General features: G+C 48.9%; 11 protein-coding genes across 11 annotated transcripts; 7 read left to right on the top strand and 4 right to left on the bottom strand.

The window, feature by feature from the left end:
- Window positions 1-285: 285 nt before the first annotated feature.
- Window positions 286-1,277, top strand: ASPVEDRAFT_81656 (DUF1917 domain-containing protein; the record flags this gene model as incomplete). Its single annotated transcript, XM_040817071.1, has 2 exons — window positions 286-346; window positions 406-1,277. The coding sequence occupies 2 exons, from the start codon at window positions 286-288 to the stop codon at window positions 1,275-1,277; spliced, it is 933 nt and encodes a 310-aa protein (XP_040665835.1).
- Window positions 1,278-1,607: 330 nt separating this feature from the next.
- Window positions 1,608-2,474, bottom strand: ASPVEDRAFT_26832 (COG1/VPS51 family protein; the record flags this gene model as incomplete). Its single annotated transcript, XM_040809952.1, has 1 exon — window positions 1,608-2,474. The coding sequence occupies one exon, from the start codon at window positions 2,472-2,474 to the stop codon at window positions 1,608-1,610; it is 867 nt and encodes a 288-aa protein (XP_040665836.1).
- A 90-nt stretch (window positions 2,475-2,564) lies between these two features.
- ASPVEDRAFT_70343 (OB fold domain-containing protein) lies at window positions 2,565-3,410 on the top strand (the record flags this gene model as incomplete). Its single annotated transcript, XM_040816069.1, has 1 exon — window positions 2,565-3,410. The coding sequence occupies exon 1, from the start codon at window positions 2,712-2,714 to the stop codon at window positions 3,408-3,410; it is 699 nt and encodes a 232-aa protein (XP_040665837.1). The 5' UTR covers window positions 2,565-2,711.
- Window positions 3,411-3,513: 103 nt separating this feature from the next.
- Window positions 3,514-7,870, bottom strand: ASPVEDRAFT_127056 (SKI complex subunit tetratricopeptide repeat protein SKI3; the record flags this gene model as incomplete). The annotated part of the gene is made up of 3 exons (XM_040806418.1): window positions 3,514-7,444; window positions 7,501-7,701; window positions 7,755-7,870. 3 exons carry the CDS (start codon window positions 7,868-7,870, stop codon window positions 3,514-3,516), a joined length of 4,248 nt encoding a protein of 1,415 aa, XP_040665838.1.
- Window positions 7,871-8,030: 160 nt separating this feature from the next.
- Window positions 8,031-10,937, top strand: ASPVEDRAFT_164504 (sterylglucosidase 1). Its single transcript, XM_040808629.1, has 5 exons — window positions 8,031-8,227; window positions 8,291-8,779; window positions 8,836-9,767; window positions 9,815-10,133; window positions 10,186-10,937. Exons 2-5 carry the CDS (start codon window positions 8,396-8,398, stop codon window positions 10,825-10,827), a joined length of 2,277 nt encoding a protein of 758 aa, XP_040665839.1. The 5' UTR covers window positions 8,031-8,227; window positions 8,291-8,395; the 3' UTR covers window positions 10,828-10,937.
- A 1,018-nt stretch (window positions 10,938-11,955) lies between these two features.
- On the top strand, window positions 11,956-16,171 carry ASPVEDRAFT_126595 (karyopherin MSN5; the record flags this gene model as incomplete). The annotated part of the gene is made up of 11 exons (XM_040806377.1): window positions 11,956-12,786; window positions 12,840-13,028; window positions 13,080-13,551; window positions 13,605-13,729; window positions 13,778-13,849; window positions 13,903-14,127; window positions 14,182-14,285; window positions 14,336-14,594; window positions 14,648-14,790; window positions 14,839-15,437; window positions 15,498-16,171. The coding sequence occupies 11 exons, from the start codon at window positions 11,956-11,958 to the stop codon at window positions 16,169-16,171; spliced, it is 3,693 nt and encodes a 1,230-aa protein (XP_040665840.1).
- Window positions 16,172-16,298: 127 nt separating this feature from the next.
- On the bottom strand, window positions 16,299-17,298 carry ASPVEDRAFT_149053 (putative NADH-ubiquinone oxidoreductase subunit GRIM-19). The gene is made up of 4 exons (XM_040808189.1): window positions 17,189-17,298; window positions 16,969-17,075; window positions 16,737-16,889; window positions 16,299-16,656 (listed from the first exon to the last, which is right to left on the bottom strand). The coding sequence occupies exons 1-4, from the start codon at window positions 17,237-17,239 to the stop codon at window positions 16,608-16,610; spliced, it is 360 nt and encodes a 119-aa protein (XP_040665841.1). The 5' UTR covers window positions 17,240-17,298; the 3' UTR covers window positions 16,299-16,607.
- Window positions 17,299-17,498: 200 nt separating this feature from the next.
- Window positions 17,499-19,298, top strand: trm10 (tRNA (guanine(9)-N(1))-methyltransferase). The gene has a single exon (XM_040811929.1). The coding sequence runs from the start codon at window positions 17,713-17,715 to the stop codon at window positions 18,904-18,906; it is 1,194 nt and encodes a 397-aa protein (XP_040665842.1). The 5' UTR covers window positions 17,499-17,712; the 3' UTR covers window positions 18,907-19,298.
- Window positions 19,299-19,689: 391 nt separating this feature from the next.
- Window positions 19,690-22,318, top strand: ASPVEDRAFT_51340 (uncharacterized protein; the record flags this gene model as incomplete). The annotated part of the gene is made up of 3 exons (XM_040814461.1): window positions 19,690-19,708; window positions 19,893-21,445; window positions 21,500-22,318. The coding sequence occupies 3 exons, from the start codon at window positions 19,690-19,692 to the stop codon at window positions 22,316-22,318; spliced, it is 2,391 nt and encodes a 796-aa protein (XP_040665843.1).
- Window positions 22,319-22,555: 237 nt separating this feature from the next.
- ASPVEDRAFT_543221 (uncharacterized protein) lies at window positions 22,556-23,127 on the bottom strand. The gene has a single exon (XM_040814917.1). It carries the CDS (start codon window positions 22,888-22,890, stop codon window positions 22,603-22,605), a length of 288 nt encoding a protein of 95 aa, XP_040665844.1. The 5' UTR covers window positions 22,891-23,127; the 3' UTR covers window positions 22,556-22,602.
- ASPVEDRAFT_127000 (putative mitochondrial phosphate carrier protein) lies at window positions 23,124-24,556 on the top strand (the record flags this gene model as incomplete). Its single annotated transcript, XM_040806414.1, has 6 exons — window positions 23,124-23,399; window positions 23,453-23,617; window positions 23,674-23,927; window positions 23,977-24,322; window positions 24,383-24,402; window positions 24,484-24,556. The coding sequence occupies 6 exons, from the start codon at window positions 23,124-23,126 to the stop codon at window positions 24,554-24,556; spliced, it is 1,134 nt and encodes a 377-aa protein (XP_040665845.1).

Genomic DNA, 24,556 nt, shown 5'->3' on the forward strand with positions numbered 1-24,556 from the left:
AGGGAACATTGTGGGTTCGTCAGGTCCCTCCGACGATTAGATTGCCCGTTTCTACTTCTCCGCAATCACAGCACCTGCAATTGCATAGAGCTAATGTCATCAACATGAAAACCTCGGATGGTACCTACTAAGTGGCCTAGACAATGGGACGATGATATTTGGCCGGTCCTGTGGGAAATAACAAAGCGCCGAGTGGGGTTACCGTAGCTGTTCTGTGCAGTCCAATACAAACAGCTGAACTGTGACAACCATTTCGACCCATATAGACCAACACATCCATCAACCATGGCCAAACCTCCAAATATTAACCCCGAAGACATTTTTTCTGATGAATCTAGTTTCTACGGTGTGCTATAAGATAAAAAAAAAAAAAAAGCAAGGAGACCAAATATTGACCCTCAGCAGGCGACGAATCTGAGACAGCACAGCTCGAAAGAGAAGCAACTGAATACGACCCAAAGGAATACTGGACAACAACCCATCCCCATCTTCTCTCTACAATCCAGCATCAGAACCAACGAGAACGTGCCCAACAAGCCGAAAAAGAGAAAATGGCTTCACTTCCAATGGAAATGGACATTGACACTGACACCCCGCAAATCCTCCCCCGGGATAAACCCGGCAAGCATGAGTCCTGCGCTGAATTTCTCAAGCGACTGCCTGCGTCATCCACCAAAGCTGACGCCATCGGGCCCTGGATCTACATTCACACTCCGCACACCGAGCGACTGAACGATGATGTTGCGGAGCTCAAGAGGCAAGGGCGCGAAGCATTGTCCGCATTTGAGAACGAAGAGGCAAGGCTAAGATACGAAAATGACTGTAAGGGCGGCAGTGCAGTTACGTTGGCTAGGAAGGTGAGACCGCTACAGCGTGAGCTGGAGGAACACATCTATACACTAGCACGAGAGACGAACTGCATTACTGGGAAGTGGATGATGTTTATCACTGCGGACCGGGTCGATCGTTACTGGAGTGCTGTTGCGGAGGCTACAATGAACGGGCATTTGGGGGTTGCGGCGAAGGTGGCCACGGATGATGGGGAGGCCGGCAACAAGGCAAGATTGATTGCTATTTACACTAGGGATTATGAGGACCGGGAGGATGTGAAGCGGGTTTTGAAGAAATTGGTCGAGTTGAATTTGGTTAGGAGGGGTGAACGGCCAATTTACTACAAGCGTGACGCCCTCACATACTTGGATATCATGTCGAAAAATAAGTATGGTTTGAAGGCAACTTCGTGTTCAAGTGCGGATGTTTTGGCTGGGAAATTTTGACTTGGATATTGATATGTACATTAATGATGTCTATAGACATGAGTGATTAACGAAATGACGACTTATGGCCATTGTGAATTGTATATATGCATTTCGCGGAGGTCCTGCTCCGCTCTTCCATGCCCCCCTGTGGGATATTGGCCTTGGAAAAGCCTTTGGATATCCCATTGCCATATGTCCCGATGTTCCCAGACTATTGACGGTGTCGTCACTGGATGGCGAGGTGATCCTCAAGAATCGACGCGGCGCAAGGGGAAAGTCAGAGTGACTCAATCTTGATTTAAGACGACTCTTGAGCTCCGTGAAGGCTGATATCAAACCGGAACATCCTCAAACAGTTTCACCCTTTTTCTCCATGGCCTTCTCACAGGCCTCGCGAACTTCAGTCACACCTTTAACCCCTTCCCATTTCCCAAGCAACTTGCGCACCTCATCCCAGTCTTTCTCAGCGTCCTCCCTATTTCCATCCGCGACAAGCCTCTCCAACCTTCTTGGAGCATCAAGAACCCACCGCACGGTCTCCTTTTCCGCCTTCTTATCCTGATCCGCACCAGTCTCCTCACCGTCCTTCATCGTCCCTTTCATCTCTTCCCCCTCGTGGATTAACCCGGATGCAGTCTCCGCTACGAATGAAATAGCCGGGCCCAGCGTCTTGGTCATCGTCAATGGTGTGCCGCGTTCATCCATACTCTGCCGCATCTTCCCAATTGTCTCCACCGCCCGAATCAGCTTCGAGTAGTTATCGTATACCAACGCCTTGCGCTCGCCATCAAGCGTGCGGATATCACCAACAAGAGTATTCTCTGCTTTTAAAATGGTCGATAGTGACGACGTAGCAAGGAGGTTGTTCACGTAGCGCTGCGGATCGAAGTCCGGGTTATCGAGTTCCGTCCCGGCGACCACGATTGAGGGGCTTGAAATGTCGCCGGCGTCTGTGTGTCGGGGAACGCTCCGCGAGCGGGCATTTTGTGCTTCGGAAGGTTTGAGATTATAGTAGTCTCGGAGGGCGGCGCGGTTACGTCGCGGGTGTAGGGAGGGAGAGACGGCTCGAGCTGTTGAGGGCGTGGATGCGGCGCTGAGGCTGCCATTAATGGAGGTGTTTAGGGCGTCGAGGGATGGGCGGCGTGAGGAGGCAGGTGTTGGGGAGTGAGCTCGGGATGACGCGATTGAAGGCCGAGGGGAGGATAGTGCAGACATATTCGTTATTTAGAGGGTTGCAATGGGGAGAATTTGAGGGTGAGGCGTAGATGTCAAGAAGGACGAAGATGACAGCTCCAACGGGCTCGGGCGGTTTCTTGGTTCCCCGGATTTGTTCCGCTCCAAAGCTTCACTTTTCCCATCCTCACCAGGTCTTTATTTACAGCCTCACATAGAACGAACCTAACTGCTACAGCCTGTCTCTTGACTTACTTCGAAATATTGAAGTCACAATCCATGGCAACTCCCCAAGACCAACTCGCTGCCCAACTCCAGAGCAAATCCCTCCCGGTGTCCTCGACCTGGCTAAACAACTTCGTCGCGCACCAACGCAACATCCCAATAACAGCATTAACGCAGACAGCGCTCTTCCGAATCCTCAACTCCGATTTCCGCGAATCTCTCAACTCCCGAGCCCCGAACTATATACTTCCTGTTGACATCTTCGACCCTAATGTGCAAGAGCGCCGACTAACCGGCTCCATCCCGCTCCAAGTCCTAGACATCGAAGACATTGGCACTAGCGTTTGGGGCCAGATTGAAGCTATTGAACGCGTGGAGCGCGGAGAGGCAGTACGAGGTAGGGAGATTGTGCGGGCGGTTAATGTAGGTGGTGATGAGGGGGATGGGGGTTCCAATTCTGGTGCAAATACAAATCCGAACGAGAGCAACGGGCCGCATCGGCTGATTCTCCAGGACGCGAAGGGAACAAAGGCTGTGGGGATTGAGATGACGAGAATAAATGGAATTGGTATCGGTAAATTACCCATTGGGGGGAAATTGCTCCTGCGAAACGCGACAGTTGCTCGGGGAATGATCCTGTTGGCGCCTGAGAATGTTTCGCTGCTTGGGGGGAAAATTGAGGCAATGGATCAGGCTTGGAAGAGTGATAGGAAAGCAAGGTTGTTGGAGAGGGTTACGGATACCGGGAGTTAGTGAGCCTAGGTACGGACTTTAGGTGAGTTTCGATGTTTGAAGTTAGTTCGTTTCTAAAGCGTTATTTCTAGTTGGGTTTTCTATATACCACCCAGGTTGATAACTAGGTGGTCGATGAGACTACATGGCATAGCTCCTGCCAGCCGCCCTGCATCCATGGTGCGATCATTATTGCCCTCAAGGCATCGCTGGCCTTTCCGGTTTGTGAGTACGCGGCAGATAAGTCGGTAGCATCGAGATTGCTCCGAGGAGGAACGCTCCGTATAGCTGTCTTGACACCCATTTCCGCAGGGTACGATTCCTGGGTGGCTGACGACAACTCCATCCAGCCTTGAGGGTCGTAAGGCGCCCTCATGACCGCCGCTGCGGCCTCTCCAATGCGTCTCGTTTCATCCGGAACGCCCGAATCATCAGCAATACACGAAGATATTGCAGTCGAGAGCTTGACTAGTCTAGCTCTTTCATGGACCCCGATATCGTCTCTGGTGATCATGTTCTGGAGGTCAGACTCAACGGCCTCGATGGCGTCCTTGTCGTCATCAAGGAGCGCAATTGCTCCTAGGAGTGTGACTGCTCCAACATGGTCAGGGTGGCTCTCAACGCATTCAAACAGCTGCTGTCGAGCAACGGTCCTTTCCTCTTCCCCGCCCTTCGCCCATAATACCTGTGCAAGAAGACAAACCACATCTGGCGCATTATCCGCTTCTTGGAGGGCATCGCGGAACATATCGATTGCATTGTCCATGGCTCGCATGTAGTAGTGCGCAAGACCAGCGGTCAGATGTGCCGACAGGCGCAGGTTCTTGTACAGTTCAGGCTCGAATTTCTCAGCGTCCTCTTCCCCCGACAGCATAAGCGCGGTCTCTGCCTTCTCTGCAGCTTCTTCGTATTCTTGACGTGCCAGTAGTACACGGGCGATGTCGGCGTTTGCTTGCGCGAACTTAGAAAGCGAGGAAGCCGATTCAGAATCCTCATATTCAGCCTCGACATGAGCACTAAGGCTCCTTAAGTTGGCCTCAGCATCTGAGAACTCGCCGATTCTCTCAGCTAGGAGAGAGAATAGGTGAACAAAGGGTAAATCAGATGGGTCCTGGCTAGTGAGCTGATAAAGTGTGAAAAATGGTTGGATGAGTTGCGAGACCTCGTTTGACGCTGAAGCATCCGCGACAAGGTGATCGAACAAGGTCAAGGTATAATGCTGTTTCGGCAGTTTCGATGACGACCGAGAGATATCGAACGCGTGTTCGAACAGCCCTCTAGCCTCCCGTGAATCACCATACAGAAGAGCTAGAAACCCTTGACCAACCCACGCCTGCGAATAATCGGGATCCGTCGACTGTGCGCGAGTAAATGCTTCATTGGACAGCTGAGTATCGTTATGAATGAGATACAGTGTTCCCAAGTTGGTCCAAACTTGTGCGCTCCGGTCATTAAGGTGCAAACTTCTGACGAATGCGTGCTGCGCAACTCTGGGGCTCATGCTTGTAGTCGCCACCCCAAGCGCGTTCCAGAACTCGGAATTACCAGCCTCTAGCTCAATGGCTCTTTTGAAGCATCTCATTGCTGCCTTCAAGAACTTGTGAGATTGCTTCTTCTTCTCGCTGTTCGGTCTTATGCACCTAAAGGCTCTGTATTCCGCCCATCCAAGGTTGTACCATGACACTGCCTGCGCATGGGTGTCTTGTAGCGAGACATGTATAGCACGCTTGTACGCTAGAATTGAAGCGTACATGCATTCGTCTGCTAGGGTAGAAACATCTTTCTCGCCATCTAATGCTGCTAGATATCCCTCTCCTACACCGTCGACGTCCGTAAGAATGTCTAGGGCGGAAGGTTCGATTTGAGTGGTGAGCAAACCCCGGACTTCCTTCATCGGGAGTTTGCCTGCTTTCGATCTGACGTAGGAAAACATCGTGCAAGCATCACCTACCCCCTTCCATAAATTGAAAATGTCAACTCGCTCAGTAGCGAGCGATTTAGCCAGTATGACGGCCCTTCTAGCCAGCTCAGCGCAATCATTGAAAAGCCCCGATTCTAGACACTTCCAAGAATTTTCCGTGAGTGTCTGAAGCAATGCTATCGTGACGCCAAGCTCATTGGGCCGGATCTTCAACACCTCTTCGTATCTCGCAATAGCATCGTCATATTCACCGAGTTCTCGCTTAACATTTGCCAGCATGTATCGAGCAAACCAAATCTGCTCCTTTTCGGCTTTTGACAACGTAGATTCCAGCACCTGAGCATGGTCAAAGGCTTTTGTGGCAGCAATGTATCTTCCAGAATTATGATAACTCTCACCTAAGCCAACCCACGAATGGTAGTCGTTTGGTGAAATTCTTAAAGCCGCCTGGAAAGAAACTATACTCTTCGGGTACTGCTGTTTGTTGATCTGGACTGTGCCTAAAGCTGCATACGGCCAACTATAGCCCTTTCTTTTCGATCCTGGCGCGGGTTTGGCTTTCCCGGAGTCAACAACACGTTGCGAGACAGCCTCGACAAGGTCCCACTCCTTTTGGTCCGCAAATTTTCTTGCCAACCTCTCAGCGGCTAGGATCTCCGATGGCGATAGTTCGAAGGCTTTGTGAAAGCACCTTCGTGCTCTTACCTTGTCTTTCTTATAGTCAGCATAGTATAGACCCAAACTAGTATAAGCTGGTGCAAAGTTTATACTAGCTTGGATTGAAGCGAGAAAACTGGCGTAGGCGCCATTCCGATTTTTGCGTGCGGATGATGATGGATCAATCTCCCATTGACAGTATCCAATACAATAGAGAATCTCTCCCTTGAATTCCCGGCTCTCTCGCTGCGAGTTTTGCAGCTCATCAAGCACGTCTTGAAGTCCTGAAAGACCTGACGACAGATCCCCATTCAGCGCTTTACACCAAAACAGTTCACCACGGACCTTAAGGTTTTCAGGGTCACGTCTCAACGCACGCTCCAAGAAATTGACTGCTTCCGGGTAGTCTTCGTCAACCTTTAGGATAAGGCCAATTCCAAGGAGGCAGCTGGTCGACGTAGGGCGTCTTTGCAGAATATCGTGGAAAATCCTGTGGGCCTCGGGGTGATGTCGTGGAGATTGGTAGTGAATAAGGGAGTTTGCAAGAGCTATGTTTAGAGCATCTGCAGTGTTCTGGAGAGTAATTCCTGTCCTTTTGATGACGTCGTGTAGATTACGAAGCCCTTTACGGCATACATCGACGACACTTTCGTATTCCTCGAGGAATTGATACAGTTCTCCCATGATTCTGTGGGCGACAATCGAAGTTGAAGACAATTCGAGGCCCTCCACCATCAAGATAAGACGATCCTGGGCTGCCAACTCGTTGTTCTCTCCATTTCCATTCTCGGCTTTTTCACCCTCTTGCTCGCCCGGTTTAGCTGGTTCTTTAGGAGGAAATGGGGAGATTTCGCTTCCCAAGAAGCCCCTGAGAACCTTTGAAAGGTCATCCTCAGGAAAAAATTCGATGAAGTCTTCAAGGAACCCGCGGTCCCACTGAGAAAAGTCCTCGATATCGTGCCACTCCAGTACAATCTTCCAAGCGAGTTCAAATGGGTGTTTGATGATAACCATATCACGAGCGGCGTGCAGCACTTCTTCCCTTTTCGCATCCTTTTCATTCGCACCGAGGACAACAAGTGTATCATAGGCCCTCTGTAGCAATTTCTCCTCATATGTGCGCCGAACTTCATCATCGTGCGACCAGTTCACGATTCCATGATATAGTTGTTCCAGTTCACTCCGCTTGTAGGCCTCCCGTTTTACTTCGAGCGTAACTTGGTCGATTCGAGCACCGAGTCTAGTTCTCCGCTCCCCGATTTCCCGATTGATGAACTCCTTCTCCTCCGCTTCCATTATCTCTATGAGACGCGAATAGGTGTGCGCGGGACTGGGGATGCGGCCTTCAAGATAACTGTAGAGAGGGCTGGTGGGCAAGTGCAGATCGAGGGCTCTCTTGTACTGCAATCGAGTCCCATTCTTCTTTGTGAATGCGACATATTTGTCCAAGGCATCCTGACACCGGTGTTTGTCGTCTCTGTTGAGAAATTAGCAATTTATTTCCCACTACGGAGTACCCGACTCTCTACTTACAGATCAGCAAACACCTGCGCAAGATTTATTACCGCCTCCTTATATTGTTCGAGCTTTTGGTTCCCTTGTTTCTCATATAGGCTAATGAGTCCCTGCCACGCCGTCTTGTCGTCACCTTTAATGCGGGAGGCTGCGAGGTATGCTCTTTCAGCTTCAGGGAAGTGGTTCAATTTATCTTGTGCTAGACCGAGAAATACATTCCTAAAATTGAGTTGTTAACAGAGCGCGGGACGCAGGTGCTATGGATCACTCACGCATGATAGTTTTGCGGCTGTTCTTTGACTAAGTCTCTGGCTTTTTCGGCAGCAAGCTCGAAATTTTTCGAATCGAGCGCCGTTCGCACCTCCTTGAGAGCCGACTTGCTTGACATCTTAAAGCAGTCGCCTCGTAAGCTTGTCTGGAGAGCGCTGTTCCAGGATCGGGGAGCTTCCTGGAGGTGGGAAAATGCTCTCGGTGGGGAAGCCGAAGGACAGACTGCGTGGGCAGTGATAGGTACGTCAGAGCCCAACCGCTTATCGGTCATGAGGTAGCGCCGCTTGTCTCCGCATTGCTGGCGGCTGCCTTCCTTCTTCCTCGCCTTCGACTGGCTTAGGTTGGCTTCTTCTGGACTTCCTATGTCAAGCCCGCGGTATATACTCTCTTCACTTCAATAGTAACTGAAGGATCCATTCAACGATCCCTGCGAATGCGATAAACTTGCGCTGTTTGAATCCGGGCTTCCATACCGGTAGGTAAGGTAGCTCTTATTAGCAACTCTCCAGGTTACAAGCTAACTTCTAAGATTACAACTTTAGAATTTATTTTCCGACGCGATACAGTAGTCTATTTGCACCGCCGCTTGTCTTTCCGCTAATCCTACCGGTAGCTACCGATCTCAACGTCAGCCCAAATCAGAATGGCGTCTCTCCGTCTTCAAGTCGATGGAACAAGATTCAAGGATTCACAGAACCGTGAAGTTACGATACGAGGTATAAACGTTGCGGGCGACGCCAAATATCCGAAGACGCCCGATGTCCCTACTAGTGTGGGTGATGGGTTTTTTGACGCCGATAATGTCTCCTTTGTCGGACGACCGTTCTCGCTCGATGATGCACATACACACTTTTCAAGGTTATGGAAACTCGGATATAACACAATTAGATATATTTTCACCTGGGAAGCGATTGAACACGAGGGACCGGGTAAGTACGATGACGAATGGATATCCTTCACCATAGGAGTCCTTAGGATCGCCAAGCAATATGGGTTCTATGTGTTCATGGACCCGCATCAGGATGTGGTAGGTTGTCGGCATGCCACACTGTACCTTACGGATGTCTAATTAGGTTCAAATAGTGGTCAAGGTTGTCAGGGGGGTCTGGTGCACCTGCCTGGACACTTTATGCCGCAGGTTTGGACCCACGAGGTTTCAAAAAGACCCAGGCCGCCTTGGTCCAAAACACATGGGATGATCCTGCTAAGTTCCCGAAAATGATATGGGCCACAAACTACACCAGGCTTGTTTGTCAAACAATATTCACACTCTTCTGGGCTGGACGTGACTTTGCGCCTAAGGCGGTCATTAACGGCATAAATATCCAAGACTATCTCCAGGGCCACTTCATTGCTGCGTGTAAATATCTAGCGCAGAAGATCCATGATGCTGGCGACCTTGAAAATGAGGTGGTAATTGGATGGGAAAGCCTTAACGAACCCCAGAGAGGTTTAATTGGTATCCAAGATATATCAGTCATTCCCGCAGAACAACAGCTTCAATTGGGAACTTCGCCGACAGCTTTTCAGGCTATGCTTACGGGCTCCGGGCGCGCCTGTGAAGAGGCAGTATGGGGTTTCGGGGGTTTCGGGCCTTATCAAAGTGGTCGAGAGCTTGTAGACCCCGAGGGTGAGACTGCTTGGTTACCAGTGACCTACGATGATACAAAGTACGGTTGGCTGCGAGACCCTAATTGGAAACTGGGCCAATGTCTGTGGGCACAGCATGGAGTTTGGGATCCTACGACCGATGAATTGCTACAAAAGGACTACTTTGCAAAGAAACCTCGGACTGGAGAACCTCTAGATTACGACAAATTCACTAACACTTACTTCATGGAACACTATAGAGCATATACGGAAGCCATTAGAAGTGTATGGCCTAGCTCAATCATGCTATGTCAGCCCCCGGTCATGGAAATTCCCCCGGACCTTAAAGGCTCCAATGATGATGACCCGAATATGGTTCATGCCGTTCATTATTATGATGGCCTTACACTAATGTCGAAGCATTGGTTAGTCATGTTTTGTTTGGACGATTAATATTTATTGACATGCACAGGAACCGGTTATACAATGTGGACGTCATTGGCGTTCTTCGCGGAAAATATCTTACACCTGCCTTTGGCGTGAAGCTTGGAGAAACAGCAATCAGGAACTGTTTGCGTGATCAACTGAAGTTCCTAAGGGATGAGAGCTTGAGATACATGGGAAACCATCCTGTAATATTCACTGAAACAGGGATTCCCTACGACATGGATGACAAGTATGCGTACAAGACTGGTGATTACAGCAGTCAGATCAGTGCCATGGACGCAATCCACTACGCGCTTGAAGGAAGTACATCCAATGGATTTACCCTGTGGGTTTACACGACAAAGGTGGGGAAATTTAGGACTTAATTATAGGATGTTCTGTTGTTGACTGCTTTAGAACGATCATGAATGGGGCGACCAGTGGAATGGGGAGGATTTGTCCATCTATTCGGTCGATGATCTCGAACTCCCAAGTGGGAAGTCTTTGGATCACGAATTAAACAACCGGTCAGACAACCAATCCCCTTCATACTCATCCAGCCACAGCAACAACCCCAACCAACAAATAAACCCTAGGAATCTGAAAGATGCCATCAAGACACCTTCCATAGCGTCGGAGGTTTCTCGGCTTGACGAGAGCAAATTGGGATACCGCGCAGGCGAGGCTTTCCTCCGACCCAGCCCCATTGTCACTAACGGGGTGGTGTCGGACTACGTGTTCGATCTACGAGAATGTACTTTTACAATGTCACTTGTCGGTAATAAGGGAACGTCAGATGCCCCGACAGAGATCTTCCTACCGGATTTCCACTTTCCGGAAACGGACACAGAGGTGAGCGTTAGCTCTGGAGAGTGGTCGATTAATTATGTGGAGGTCAAACGTGTCAGGGTACAGCGGCTTCAATGGTGGCATCCTGAGGGTGATCAGCACGTCAAAGTCCAGGGGCTGAAACGCAAAGGTGGTGCTTTGGGTGCCCCGTCAGCGGAGGATTTGGGCTATCTGGAGCAGTGCCAGAAAGGAGGATGTACGGTGATGTAGTGATGGTGATACTCTACCTAATTTCTATGACTTACAGACTCTATGGAGCTTATTATGACTTCTCAATGATTCTGGATAGACAATACACCCCCCAGCTGATCCATTTAAACACTACAAGATTAGTGTAAGCTGTATTCTTATCGCCTAGGGGATGGAACAACCTACTACGTACTGAGTACCCAGTAGGATCTATTAGCTCTGTCAGGTAAGTGTCTGAGTAAGGGTGTTCTTCAGCATTATGTATAAATTGATTAATGAGCACTAGTACTAGTACTCCTAGTAGATAGTCGGGTCTTATAACAAAACCTGGCACTGAGAGCTGTTATGGGCGGGAGAGAGAACTACTATGTAGAGAACTGGAGCAGGTCCGGGCGGTACCCTTGGATTAGTGTAAAGGCATGTCTAAACCGAAAATTAATATTATAATGTCAACCATCATGTATGGATGAAAAATAGAGGGCAGACGATTAAGATCTCATCATGCAGTACTCGTAGATCTGGGGTATATCATGCCATGACGTTAGTCTGTTTATGGTGGTTTTATTTGATTGCTTATCGATAAGGCGGGCGGTAAGAAACTGCCCCTCCAAGTCGGTGTGGTGTGGTCATTGCGGCCGGAGCGCGTGGAAAATTCTCCCAGTCCGCGGAGTAGGTACCGCCTTCTCTAACTACTCAACAACAACCTCCTGCTCTCGGTCGTTCAAAGCAGCAGATTCGGCTCTGGATTTCAGATCATATTTTTGGGGAAGGTTGGATAATCCCCTTCCCCATTACCCGCAAGGACACTCTATCGACACCTTTAGGGAAAGAATCCCGATCTCAGCCGCAGTCTTCGTTTCCTGCCTATTGCCTAGCCACACCGTTGGCCGAGCTGCCTGAGTCTTGGACGTACTGTCGTTTGTCACCACGCAGTTTGCTTGCTGATATTTCAACTCTCTCCATTCAACAGGGAAAACGCAAATTTTGGAATCTCCCTTTCGTCGCTTTTCACGGCAGTTTAAGAGGTGGAAAACAGACAAGAATCCATCTGGAAGTGATAGCGGATAGCAACGAGCTTTGTGCAGCAATTCCAAAGGTTCAGGCTCGTAATTGATATTTTACTCGTGAACGACCGGCTCCCGCGAAACAATGGCTGCGGAAGATGGACTGGCGGACGGGAGGATGGCCGATATCGTTCGTGCGCTTGAGCTCATACACAATCCTTCGTCAACAAATGAGCTTCGCCGCGAGGCACTCCAGTTTGTGGAATCGCAGAAGGGAAGCCCATCCGCCGCTCGGAATGGCTATCTGCTAGCGTCGCGAAGAGAAAACGATGTACTGGTTCGCTATTTCGGGTTGACCCTTCTTGACCACGTCCTACGCCATACTTCGTTCACTGCTACGGATGAGATAGTGGGCTTGAGGGATATCGTTTTGAAGCTTGCCGAAGCCATTCAACCAGAAGATCCTGCATATATTCGCAACAAGATTCCGCAATTATGGGCTGAGGTCGCCAAGAGGAGCTGGGGCCTGGATTGGCTGGACATGGATGAACGACTCCTCCAATTCTGGAATGCAAGTCTTGTGCATAAGGAACTGGTCCTACTCGTTCTTGAGACACTTTCGGAAGATATATTCTATCGCGAGGATACCGTTTCATCGCTCCGCGGAACGGATCTAAACCGAAACTTGGTGGAAATTTACACCCCCCTGGTTGTATTCGAGCAAGCGCATCCGGAACGCGATAACCATGTAGAAATCCGTTGTGGGAACGAGGGTTGGCTGGCCCGAATCTGCGAATTTCTGCACGACTGCATTGGCAATATACAACATTCGAAACAAGCAAAGGATGCTGCTCTGAAGGCTCTAGCCAACTTCAAGTCGGTGCTAGTGTGGTCAATACCTAGGGCTATTCATCTCTCAGGCTGCGTTCAGAGCATTGCTAGAGCTTTCACTTGCAGTGATGAGCAGGTGCTGTTGGTAAGTATTTGATTGACATTCTTGGAGGCCCAAAATGCTTACCCAAAATCTAGGCTGCGGTCGAGGCGTTACATGCGCTATATAGCAGATCAGCATACGACAGTGAAGGATTTCAACCCCTAGTACATATAATGTATGAAACGGAGTCCCTCAATGTGATCTTAAAGTTATTTCAGTGGTCAGTTGTTGGCCCCGAAGATATCGACGATACAAAGTACACAATATCCAAAAAGCTTTCTGAGGTACTGCTACCATCCGGTTAAAATTAAAGGGTTGCACTAATATATCCATAGGTGGTTTCCTATGTTGCGGGTTTTCTTGAAGAAAAGGGTTTCACTATTGAAAGTTCACCTGGTGTGGACTTGCCATTCTTTTTCCATCTCATGTTAAACGTTGTTCAGCATCGCAGTCTCACTGTGTCGATACCCGTTCTGCATATTTGGTCAAAACTAATTGCATCCCCGAAGGTTGGGAACCTAGAAGTTGTGGTGAACCTCATCCCACCATTACTAACCATCTGTACTGAACGTCTTGTACATTGGGAGTCCCTCCCTGCCGATTCGGAGGATCCCACAGTAATATTCCTTAATGAAGATATTGACACCGTTCCGGAAAAGCATGCATTCGTTGGGAACTACCGTCGCTACTGTTCGTCCATTATCGAAACGATAGTACAAAAACGGCCAGAAGAAGCCATCCCCCATATCCTCCTTGGAGTTGATGGCAATCTAGATAACCTGTATAGCGGGGCCAAACCATTCACCGGTACGTTTACTACCTCTAACTAATTTTTTGAGTTTATGCTAATCAACTACAAGCGGAATCGTTCTCTAAGAACTCAGTGCCTTTGATGCGCGCAGATACGCAATTTGCGGTTGTTGATGCGACCCTGAAGGGTTATAATAAATGGGTTGCACTGCATGGACGGATGCCGCAGCAAGATGTAGGTTTCTTCAGATGCGTGGGCGGAGGTTATACTAACGAAATGTAGGAACAAAGGCGCGCCGAACTAGAAAATATTCTAGAAACTTGGGCATATAAGTTGATGCAAAGAAACTTCGAGGTTTGTTCAGTCCCCAGTTTGGCATCATACGCTCAATTGACCATATGATGTAGGATCCTGTCTTGAAGCAGCGCATCGTAAAACTTGTCGTCGACATATCCTCAAAAGCCCTTGATAAAACACCCAGTTTTGCGCTCAAGGTTTTAGAGTACACTCTTATGACACGTCTACCTGACCAGCCGGAGTTCCCAGCTTATTCAGAAGCCGTAAAGGAGCTCCATGGATTGGCTAGTCATGAGCTACGTCGGCTTGCAACTCGCTATGCTGATTACTTTTCAGTGAGGTCCCCCCCTTATTCGATGACGGGAGGTTCTACTAACAAACGCCTGCAGACCTTCTATGACCTTCTAGAGCCTAAGATCCAAGAGATTACCCTGGCCAACCGAGTGGACGATAAGCTTCATATGGAATTCACCTCTATTCTTCTTATTATTATGTATGGTGGACCTGTCGTTCTATCTACCGTCCAATTGCTGACCACTTTAGGCAACGTGCAAATAACATCGACCCTTACCTGCGTCAGTCGCGATTGGCTTCATTCGTGGAACCGATTAAGCAAGCCTGGCAGGATGACGAGCTCCGCAATATGTGCTCAACCTTTGAAGGGTTTTGCAGGATGCTCGGGCTGCAAAATGTAGGGCCATATATGCAGTCGCAACAAGCTCAAAAGCTGGCGGACTGGTCAGAGGTGACTCTTGATGCGGAGGGCAAACAAGTCCAGGAGGAAATGACCCGAAAGTTTCAGGTGATAAGCCCTTAGAGCCCAATTCTGCAGTTAGAAACTAACAAGCAATATAGCAACTACCTCTAAGGGGCACGAAGACGATGTTAGCTGTCTCTACGGACAAGCTCAAGAAAGCGGAACCACCATACGACATTGCCTGTACTATCTGGCATGACATCATCCCAACAGTCTTACCAATTCTTTTGCAGCTTGTCAGGTAAGATCCATGGTGATAATTGGACGTTCTGAACTAATATCCTGGCAGCAATGCCCATGCGTTTCACAACCCAGAGAATTGGGCCGGTCTGCCTGGTGACATGCGGGGTATTGTTGAGCGGATTCTAACAGATAGATTCTGGCAAGCTGGTATATCAACTGGAAGTCGAGATGATTTCTACGCGAAAATCACCGCTTCTCGGGCGTCCCTTGAGGGCTTCGCGTCATCGGTGAGAGGCAAAATCAGGGCTGTTAGAGAATCCTGCTACTCTATGCTCTTCAGCATGAGCAGAATGCGCGAGCATTTCTATGGATTTGCCGAACTTCCTGGGCCGCTATCCCAAGCTCTTTTCAAAGACTCCCCTCATCTCTCTTCCCATCAATTTTCGGTCCTTCTCAACATCTCTAGGTGTCTAATTGATGACTGCCCTGTCCGCTTTCGAAGCCAATTCTTGCCCCCAATGCTGTCCACCCTATTTATCAATATCGACCGAAAAGTCACGTCGGAATGGGAGATCATTGAACAGCGCAAATCAGGACTGGGAGACGGCGACTTAGCCGATGAAATGAAGTCAGAAAGCATCCTACGACAGCTGACATATTCAACAGTTATCATGGTGGCAAGCCTTCTGGACCCGCAACGAGGAGGTGCGAAACACAGCCCAAAAGAAATCAATCTATCCACCAAGCTAATCCCTGAATCTATAGACCCTGACGAGGAACCCGCGGATCCAAGTGTCCCCCTCCCGCCACCAGCACTGTCAGACTCGATCAGACACTTTGTCCTCTCTTCCACTGAAATTTTCGAGCCAGTAATGCTTTTCTGTACCCACGCCCTGCGTATGCGTGATACACGGTGTTGTAGTATTATAACACGGGTCATTCGATCCATCCTGCAAGACTTTGCTCCTCCCAACAACTCACAAACGGTCATAACTATCCGCGAATTCATCTCTTCCGAAGTGCTAAAGGCATGTATAACGTCAGTGCACGAGCCATACTTCGTCGATATGCAGAAAGACCTGGCGCAACTCATCGCATCCATCTGGGTCTTGTACGGCGCAAGCACAGCAACACCAAAGGCCCTAATACTCAGCCTTCCCGGCATGACTGAACAGTTAGTAGCGAGTACAGAAGCTGCTCTTGTGCGCTCCACATCAGCACGCCAGCAGCGAGCCTTGGTCCTTGACCTCCTAGAAGGGCTTAGAGGTGTCAGCGTTGCCGAACAAGGCAAGATTCTGGGATCTCGTGAAGAACGCCGAAAAGCACGAAGCGCTCTCCAAGAGAGATATATGAGCAACGAGATGGAAGGTCAGCAAGGCCACAAGGTTGATATAAATGATGGACCAGACCTTTCCGGCGTTGCGGATATGTTTGGTTGAGTATGAGCCCTGACTTTGTATATTATGGTCTCACTTGAGCGTATAGTTGGCACCCGGTGGTCTGGAAAAGAAAATAGATATCCTTCCTTGAGGCTTAGATATTATAATGCCTATATCTTGTCCTCCTGATGAACTTATCTACTCCTATATATGAAGATTATGTCTCAGCTTATATGTAGGTTTATAAAAGCACGGAATCATGATAATGGAGAGAAAAACGAAAAAATTGTTGTGAAACTAGTCTGCCTTTTTCCAGACGGTATATCTACAGTGTACATTGTTTCTCGAGCCTTCAACTTCGCCGGAAAACTCCGATAATCGTCTTCGACCTCCGCTCACGCAATTGTATTCCCTTCATCTATTCTTCGCCAGAACCGACAGCTCATATCTATTCTGACTCGTCAACACCAAACAATTCACAATTCACCACACCCCCTTAATTCATGGCCTTTGCGGGCGTGTACGCATATGTAGGACGAACGAATCTAAAATCCCCATTGTTAGTCAGCACCCTCCCAAAAAGGCAATTAAAAAGCCAGCGGACACCAGGCGACGCAATACGTACCGGTCAGAGTTGTAAACCTTCGTCTCGCCTCCCAGCAGTTGCTGCTCGCGCGCCTTGTCGGCGAAGTATCGGCGAGCCTGGTCGCGGTCTTCCTCAGCCTGGAGGAGAGGGAGGATGTGTAGACGACCCCAGATCTTCTCACGGGCAAGCTCGCTAGAACACAAAATTCAATTAGTTACTTCCTTTTTATTGCGTTCGGCGTCTCTGGATTGCGATATATTAAGGTACGTACTTCTGTTCCCGAATACCGTGGAAGAGCTTGTAGTATCCGTAGGCCATGAAAAGGTGCATGCCAACGAGGTAGGTAATGGGTCGGAAACCACGGGCGGGGACGTTGCGCTTTTAATCGGACTACTTGTTAGCACTCAATTCCATCTCGTAGTCGGAACATGGGTCGGTCGTGTGGTGATTTGACTGTTCGTCGGCGGACGAAAGGGAGTAATCAGGCGTACCTTATACTGCACTTGCCGGTAGCCCCCGGCTGGGGGCATATCCTGAGGCATGTTGGCGACTGACGAGATCGGCAGCTGCCTTCAATTGGTGTGGAGAGGGGGCGTTTCGTTCGAAGGGTAGGTCTTCAGTGATGATGGAGTTGGCGGAGAAGTTGGGTTTCTGGTCACGTGTCGGAGCCTGCGTTTGGTAATGGGTGCTTTGTGAGTTGTGATTGGTTGGACTTTCTTCTTGAGGATCGTCCTTCGTTAGGAAGCGCATCGAAATAAGCTACCACGGTACATTTCGTTAGGTTCGAATATTTTACTATGGTTATTAGTAGGGAGCCATCTGAAATATGTACAGAAGGCTAATTGATCTAGACAAAAAACGTCTATGCCGCTGGTATGAAATCACCTGACAGCTAAAGCAGCGACATGAACTTGCTCAATGTGGGGCTGCTTTCACCCGAAGCTTTTTTTTCCAATTCGAAGGAAGCTGGACAGGTTAATACCCCAGCACCTTGTCATCCACTCGAAATCACACAATGGAGGGAGAAGAGCGGCCTAGAAAGATCCAAAAAGTTGATGTGACTGAGGCTCATGAGTCCGAACCGTTAATGACCGGTGCCATTGAAAGCGCGCTTGACGATACCTCCAAACACCACGATGCGACACACGAGATCCCCACTGCGGCCACAGAGAAGAAACCGGAGACGCCAACGCCTGGCCCAGATGGATCCGAACCTACCTCACAGAAGTTATCAAAGAGACAGATGAGAAGGCAAGCGCGGCGTGAACAATGGGAAGCGGAACGAGATTCGCGCAAGGTTGTTCGCAGGCAAAGGGCTGCTGATAAGAAAAGCCGAAAACGCGCAGTCTGGGACGAAGCAAATAAACAGGGCAAAAATCCGTCAGAAGAGGTGCGAAAGCTGTTCCCAAAGACCGAGCGACCCCGAAAACCAACTAGGCTTCCACTTACTCTGGTTATTGACTGTGGATTCGACGACCTTATGATGGAAAAAGAGAGAGTTTCCCTAGCGCAACAACTTACCCGAGCGTACTCGGAGAATAACAAATCTCCATATAATGCTCATTTGGTCCTGTCATCTTTCGATAAATTGTTGAAGGAGCGTTTCGAAACAGTACTTAACAGAACCCATGAGAGCTGGCGAGGAGTTCGCTTCTTGACAGAAGATTGGTTTTATGCTGCGAACCAAGCCACCGAGTTAATGCAAGGGTCACAGGGTGGGGAATTGGATGGGCCGTTCGCAGACAAAGCTGATGCCAAACCGGAAGATGGGGAGATTGTATACCTCTCCAGTGACAGCTCGGAAACATTGACCGAACTCAAACCGTACAGCACTTATATCATTGGCGGCCTAGTGGACAAGAATCGACACAAGGGGATCTGCCACAAGCGGGCAACTGAGCTGGGCATTAAAACCGCGAAGCTACCGATTGGAAGTTATATTCAGATGGCTTCGCGCCCCGTCTTAGCGACGAATCATGTCGTGGAAATCATGGTACGGTGGCTAAAATTAAGGGACTGGGGAGAGGCATTTATGCAGACACTGCCGGCACGAAAAGGGGGTGTTTTGAGGGACAGTGAAAAAGATCATTCGACGCCACATGATGACAATGGCGAACCGTGCAGTGAGAAAGAAGCTGCACCGGAAACAATTGAAACTGCTGACGCCGGTAATAATGACGCCGCCGAGGATCACCAGCAATCTGAATAAATGTACAACCCAAAGACTGCAAGTTCAGTGCTCCCAGTTTCATCCTATATTGAAGGGAATAGAATCAACATAGCATTCTTAGAATACCAATAACTTTGAGCTGCATTTCAAACGGCCTGCAGCCATTGTACAAACTGAAAACGCCACCAAGAGTCGTTCTAGGCCTCTTTTTATTGCTTTGCATACAAAGCAATTGAGAAAGTAGCAGGTATAGATATTATCAGTCGCGCTATAAATATAGGCACCTGCAGGGTTGGTATGTTTTTAAAGTATATATGTTTTATCGTCGTGTTCTATTGCAGTGTATACTTTCCGTTGAGATCTAATATGAATGAAACTAAACAGTTCTGCATTGAATAGCTAATCAATTAATATATTACTGTACGAACTGGAGCAACATAATGACATCTCCAGATCCCAGCGATAAGATAATGCCATTTGCACCGCCACTGGTTTTAGCGCCACAGCATTGCCACATCGTTGCCACTAGGCGATGACATAACCTAAGATCGGTGTTATTTGTTATGGGCCCGCCTCAAAGAAAAAAGTCCAGCATATCATCACTTTCTCCTTGACGTGAAGGACATCCTTCTGGAAGCATCTGGAATTCCTGTTACGGGTGATGAAACCTCGCCTTCTGACTAAGCCTTCAGCTGTCATTTCGCCCTCTGGTTCCTTCGCCCTGTTCCTTTTGTGATCCCTGCTCTGGGGCCACCTTCCTTCAGCAAAAAACAAACAAACTGAGCTATCAGCTGTTGCTCAGCAGCCCGAGATTCCGCCAACATGTTCATGCTCCGTAATGGTATGTCACTGTGCACCTAACCCGCTTTCTCCCTTCTCCTTCCATGTTTCAACTTTCAGTGTTTGTTTGTTTGTTGTTCTTACCCCGCGATCTACCCCTCCTCATACCGCCTCAGATTGACTTTCCACTTTGCCACTGGGAAAGAAGGCATCACACTAACTACTGCTTGTGACAACCACTATAGTGAGCAAATTCATCTTTGGTGATAGCTCCAAAGAATCCATCATCGACATACCGCAAGGCCAACTATACCTCGTCCGCCCACTATCCCCAAAGGGTTACTCTGAGCTTATCTTCAAGGACGCTGCTGCCTCAATTCGACGCACCGGCCAGGAGTTCCAGTATCAACTTGTTATCCAGCGTGCCTATGAAGAAGGGGAGGAAGAGCTTGCCGAAGACGACGACGGCCAGGGAGCTAGTGATTCATTGGACAAAGACGAGAAAGCTTTCCTTCTCGACCAGAATCTCCACTTCCGCTCGGAGGTACGCGAAGGTAGCTCGAAAATCCTCGCCTGGAGAGACCTAAGTGGCGACGTGGGTGACTTGTTTGAATTTGTCTGTGACCCTTCAGCTCCTTCGGACAAGGTTGCCACGTTCGAATTGGCTGCTTTCCAGTGTCAATACGAACGTAAGTATCGCCGAAGCGCCCAGAGGGCGACCGAAGAAGAGCTTCAGGAATTTTCCTTCCAGGAGGAGAGGCCTATCCCGTCTGCAAGCCCGATCGCGTCGCCAACGAAGACTCGAACACATTCTGTGGCGTCTAGGGACTCCGCCATGGTTCGAGACGCTGAATACACTCGCTCCAAGAAGCAACTCGCTGCGCCAGCTGTGACTGATGAGAAAACCGTCGCGCCTCCCTCTGCTACCGAACCCGAGGCCAGGGAACTTTTAACTAAGGAGCGAGCGGAATTGCATCTCTTCGATTTCCAAACTGGAACTTTTGTCCTTCAAGATTCTAACGTGACTGCTACCGTCACTGAAGTTGGTGACTGGAGATACTGGCTTCAAATCAACGGCGAGGACAAGGATTGGTTAGGACAGGCCGTGGTGGCAGATATCAACCCCGTGTTCAATTTTGAATACTTGTCGTTTATCTTCAACCACTATGATGAGGCCGGATCGGCTTATTCTTGGCTTTTGCGCTTCAAAGACCAAGAAACGGAAGAAAGGTTTCAGCAGGGTTTGCTCCAAGCGCTCTGGGAGCAACTGAACGAGGTCAAATGGACTAAAGTGAAGGACAACGACAAGGAGTATGTCTTGGACGCTTTCCAGGATCTCACCATGGAAGATGCAGAGGAGGCGGAGAAAGAAGAGGAGGAAGAGGAGGAGGAAGAGGAAGATGACACCAATGATGGCCAACGCAGCGAACACTATGATTCTGATGAAGAGCAGGACGACGTTGTGACGCGTGATGCCGACGGAAATGTCAATTCTCAGCTCGCCGTCGGTTACAAGCATGATCGCTCCTTTGTCGTTCGTGGTTCCAAGATTGGAGTCTTCAAGCACACGCCGGACAACAACCTCGAATTTTCCACCAACATTTCCAAGGTCGAAACGCCCAAGGGCAAGCTCTTCAGTCCTAAGAAGGTCATGCTGCACGCTGAAGACTCGAATCTAATTCTCCAGAACAACGATAACCCCAACTCTCTCTATCGAATGGATTTGGAATATGGTAAGATTGTCGACGAGTGGAAGGTCCATGATGATATTCCGGTCGAAACCTTTGCTCCTGAGAGTGTAAGTCTTTCCTTCTATAAATAATTATTGCCATTCTGGTATTGATTCTGGCAGAAATTTTCTCAAATGACATCTGCTCAACCATTCGTTGGAGCTTCTAACAATGCACTTTTCCGTGTTGATCCTCGTTTGGCTGGAAACAAGCTGGTTGATGCGGAACTGAAGCAGTATGCGAGCAAGAACGACTTCTCTGCCCTGGCAACAACAGAGAAGGGATATCTCGCCGTGGCCTCCAACAAGGGTGATATTCGTATGTTTGACCGTCTGGGAATCAACGCAAAGACACATATTCCCGCACTGGGAGAGGCCATATTCGGTCTAGATGTGTCTGCTGATGGCCGCTGGATTCTTGCTACTTGCCGCACCTATCTCCTTCTCATTGACTCTCTGCAAAAGGACGGTAAGAATGAAGGCAAACTCGGATTCGAGCGTTCGTTCGCCAAGGACTCCAAACCACAACCTCGACGGCTCGGTCTAACACCTGCCCACGTTGCTCAATTCCAACACGAAACAAAGAAGCCAATTTCGTTTACCCCCGCTCGCTTTAACACTGGTGTTGATAGTGAGGAAACTTCTATTGTCACTGCCACGGGTCCATTCATCATCACCTGGAACTTGAAGAAGGTTGTTGCGGGCCGCAAAGACCCTTACACCATCAAACGCTATTCTGAGGACGTGATGGCCGACAATTTCCGCTTCGGTTCAGACAAGAATGTCATTGTTGCGCTCCCCAATGAAGTCAACATGGTTGCAAAGCGAGCCTTACAGAGACCAACCCGCGAAAGCATTGCTGGCCCCGTCACACCCAGCCGTCGCGGCACTCGCTGGGGCAGCCGGCTTGGTAGGGATGATATTGTCAATTCTCCTTATTAGATTCCCTTTTTTTGGTGTTTCTTTTTTTTACGTCGACCATGCTTTTGACGATTACGTGAATATTTTCTTTGAGATATGCATACCCCTGTCGTTTGTATTATTTTATGATCTGATCTATTCCTGCTTCTATCTTCCGCCCTTGATTTTAATTATTATTGTAATATTCACCGTCCCTATTCGTGATTGGTAGCGCTTGGTACAACGCTCAACCTCACGTTTAATATCCACATAGGTAGCTAGATAGTAGTAGCTAGTAATAAATGACATGAACATGAAAGTCACTACTAATTCCTATTCAACTGTGAAAACTTTGTTAGTTCTCTCCAAAAAAATAGCCAGACCAGGATGATGCACCCAGCCAGACAGAAGCTAATTCCGCACGACTTCCAGATCAGGAATCGGCTGCTGAGGCAAATGGAAGCTGAAGGCGCATGTTGATCTATCTTCATACGCAAGCTAGAGACGTCGTCCATGGGTTTCGAGTCATCTTCCCGTGACATTGCCCAAGAGTACCTGCCCAATAGAGCCAGCCCAGGATTTTTGTAGTCACGCGTCACATGTCTATACGTCATCCTGCGACAAACAAAAACCACCAGTTAGTGCTTATTTTTACATTCAGTTCCTTTTTATCGCGGCTATTTTGATCAGGCCAAATTTCTTCCCGGCATTTCTATACCTTTCATGCATAGAGGTTGGTAAGGTGGGCCCTTAAGTTGGCATCCTACACCGTACATCTCTTGTTCAGCCCTAGTGGGGACGATTAGTCAAATGGAACTGACCGTTGCTAGATCAAGAAGCAGCCATGATGTTTCCTTCGGAGAATGTTATTTCCAATGCTTTTCTCTCCCAGCACCCATCGAACCGGGCTCCGCAGACTTCCGGTGCTACGGAGTGGAAACGAGAAGCATTTCCCGCTTGGAGTGTTGTCGAGGATACCAAAAAGAAGGCAGATGCCTTTGGCAAAGAAGCTGCGCGCGAATACAACATCGTGAGCCAGAAGGCCCAAGCTAAGACCGGCAAGATCGAGCCATGGACGGCCAAATATTATGCGTCTTGTACCATCGGTGGGTTGATGGCTTGCGTAAGGGCTATTTGTTGACTCTGGTGACATCTACTTAACTAACGGTTGACTAGGGCTTTACTCACACCGCTGTTACTCCATTGGATCTCATCAAATGCCGGCGCCAGGTTGACTCATCAATGTACAAGAGCAATATGGATGCATTCCGTAAGATCCGCGCCGCCGAAGGCCTTAGGGGTGTGTTTACCGGCTGGAGTCCCACGTTCTTTGGCTACAGCGTAAGCTGAAAATGCTACTGTGATGAACCTGCGGATGGTACTGACTGGGTGAAAAGGCCCAAGGAGCCTTCAAATATGGAGGATACGAATACTTCAAAAAGTTCTACAGCGATCTTGTTGGAACTGAAAATGCGAACCATTACAAGACAGCTTTGTACCTAACTGCCAGTGCTTCAGCTGAGTTGATTGCCGACGTTGCGCTCTGCCCGTTCGAGGCTGTGAAAGTCAGGACGCAGACGTCTATTCCACCCGAGTTCCGCTCTACTTTTGGCGGAATATCTGCTGTCATTGCTAAGGAGGGAACATCTGGGTAAGTAGTAATGTGGACCGTGGGCCCCTAGCAATACTAACTATGTCAGATTGTATAAGGGCTTGTATCCTCTCTGGGGCCGGCAGATTCCTTACACCATGATGAAATTTGCCTCTTTCGAGAACATCGTCGCGGCCATCTATCACTACCTCCCAGGAAAGAAATCCGACTATAACAAGGGCGCGCAGACTGCTGTTGCATTTTCCGGGGGCTATCTCGCCGGTATTCTGTGTGCCATAGTTTCACACCCTGCGGACGTCCTCGTTTCCAAATTGAACGCCAATCGACTACCCGGCGAAGCATTCGGTGCTGCCACTAGTCGAATCTACAAAGAGATCGGCTTTGCAGGTCTATGGAACGGCCTTCCTGTCAGGATTGTCATGATCGGAACCTTGGTGAGTTGGTTATCTCCGTAAGAACCTCCTAAAGCTTTGAGCTGACGGGTGTTTTTTTAGACCGGTCTCCAATGGATGATGTATGTTCTTGCTTGCTTTTTCCAGCCCATCTAGATCGAGATCTGGAGATTTCTTGCATGCCAGGTGCTAACTTTAAACAGCTACGATTCGTTCAAAATCTTCATGGGTCTTCCGACCACAGGAGGAGGCCCAGCGCAGAAGGAGCAACAGTAG

The sequence above is a fragment of the Aspergillus versicolor genome (assembly GCF_001890125.1).
Source record: "Aspergillus versicolor CBS 583.65 unplaced genomic scaffold ASPVEscaffold_3, whole genome shotgun sequence".
NCBI classification, from domain to species: Eukaryota; Fungi; Ascomycota; class Eurotiomycetes; order Eurotiales; family Aspergillaceae; genus Aspergillus; species Aspergillus versicolor.

Bases quoted from the DNA above. Each gene is read 5' to 3' on its own strand.
- trm10 (XM_040811929.1), top strand. From the start codon at position 17,713: ATGGAGGGAGAAGAGCGGCCTAGAAAGATCCAAAAAGTTGATGTGACT.
- ASPVEDRAFT_543221 (XM_040814917.1), bottom strand. From the start codon at position 22,890: ATGACGTATAGACATGTGACGCGTGACTACAAAAATCCTGGGCTGGCT.
- ASPVEDRAFT_149053 (XM_040808189.1), bottom strand. From the start codon at position 17,239: ATGCCTCAGGATATGCCCCCAGCCGGGGGCTACCGGCAAGTGCAGTAT. The intron at 17,076-17,188 runs GTACGCCTGATT...TCCGATTAAAAG, and splicing joins ACCGGCAAGTGCAGTATAAG to CGCAACGTCCCCGCCCGTGG. The intron at 16,890-16,968 runs GTACGTACCTTA...TTTGTGTTCTAG, and splicing joins CACGGTATTCGGGAACAGAA to CGAGCTTGCCCGTGAGAAGA.
- ASPVEDRAFT_164504 (XM_040808629.1), top strand. From the start codon at position 8,396: ATGGCGTCTCTCCGTCTTCAAGTCGATGGAACAAGATTCAAGGATTCA. The intron at 9,768-9,814 runs GTTAGTCATGTT...TGACATGCACAG, and splicing joins ACACTAATGTCGAAGCATTG to GAACCGGTTATACAATGTGG. The intron at 10,134-10,185 runs GTGGGGAAATTT...TGACTGCTTTAG, and splicing joins TGTGGGTTTACACGACAAAG to AACGATCATGAATGGGGCGA.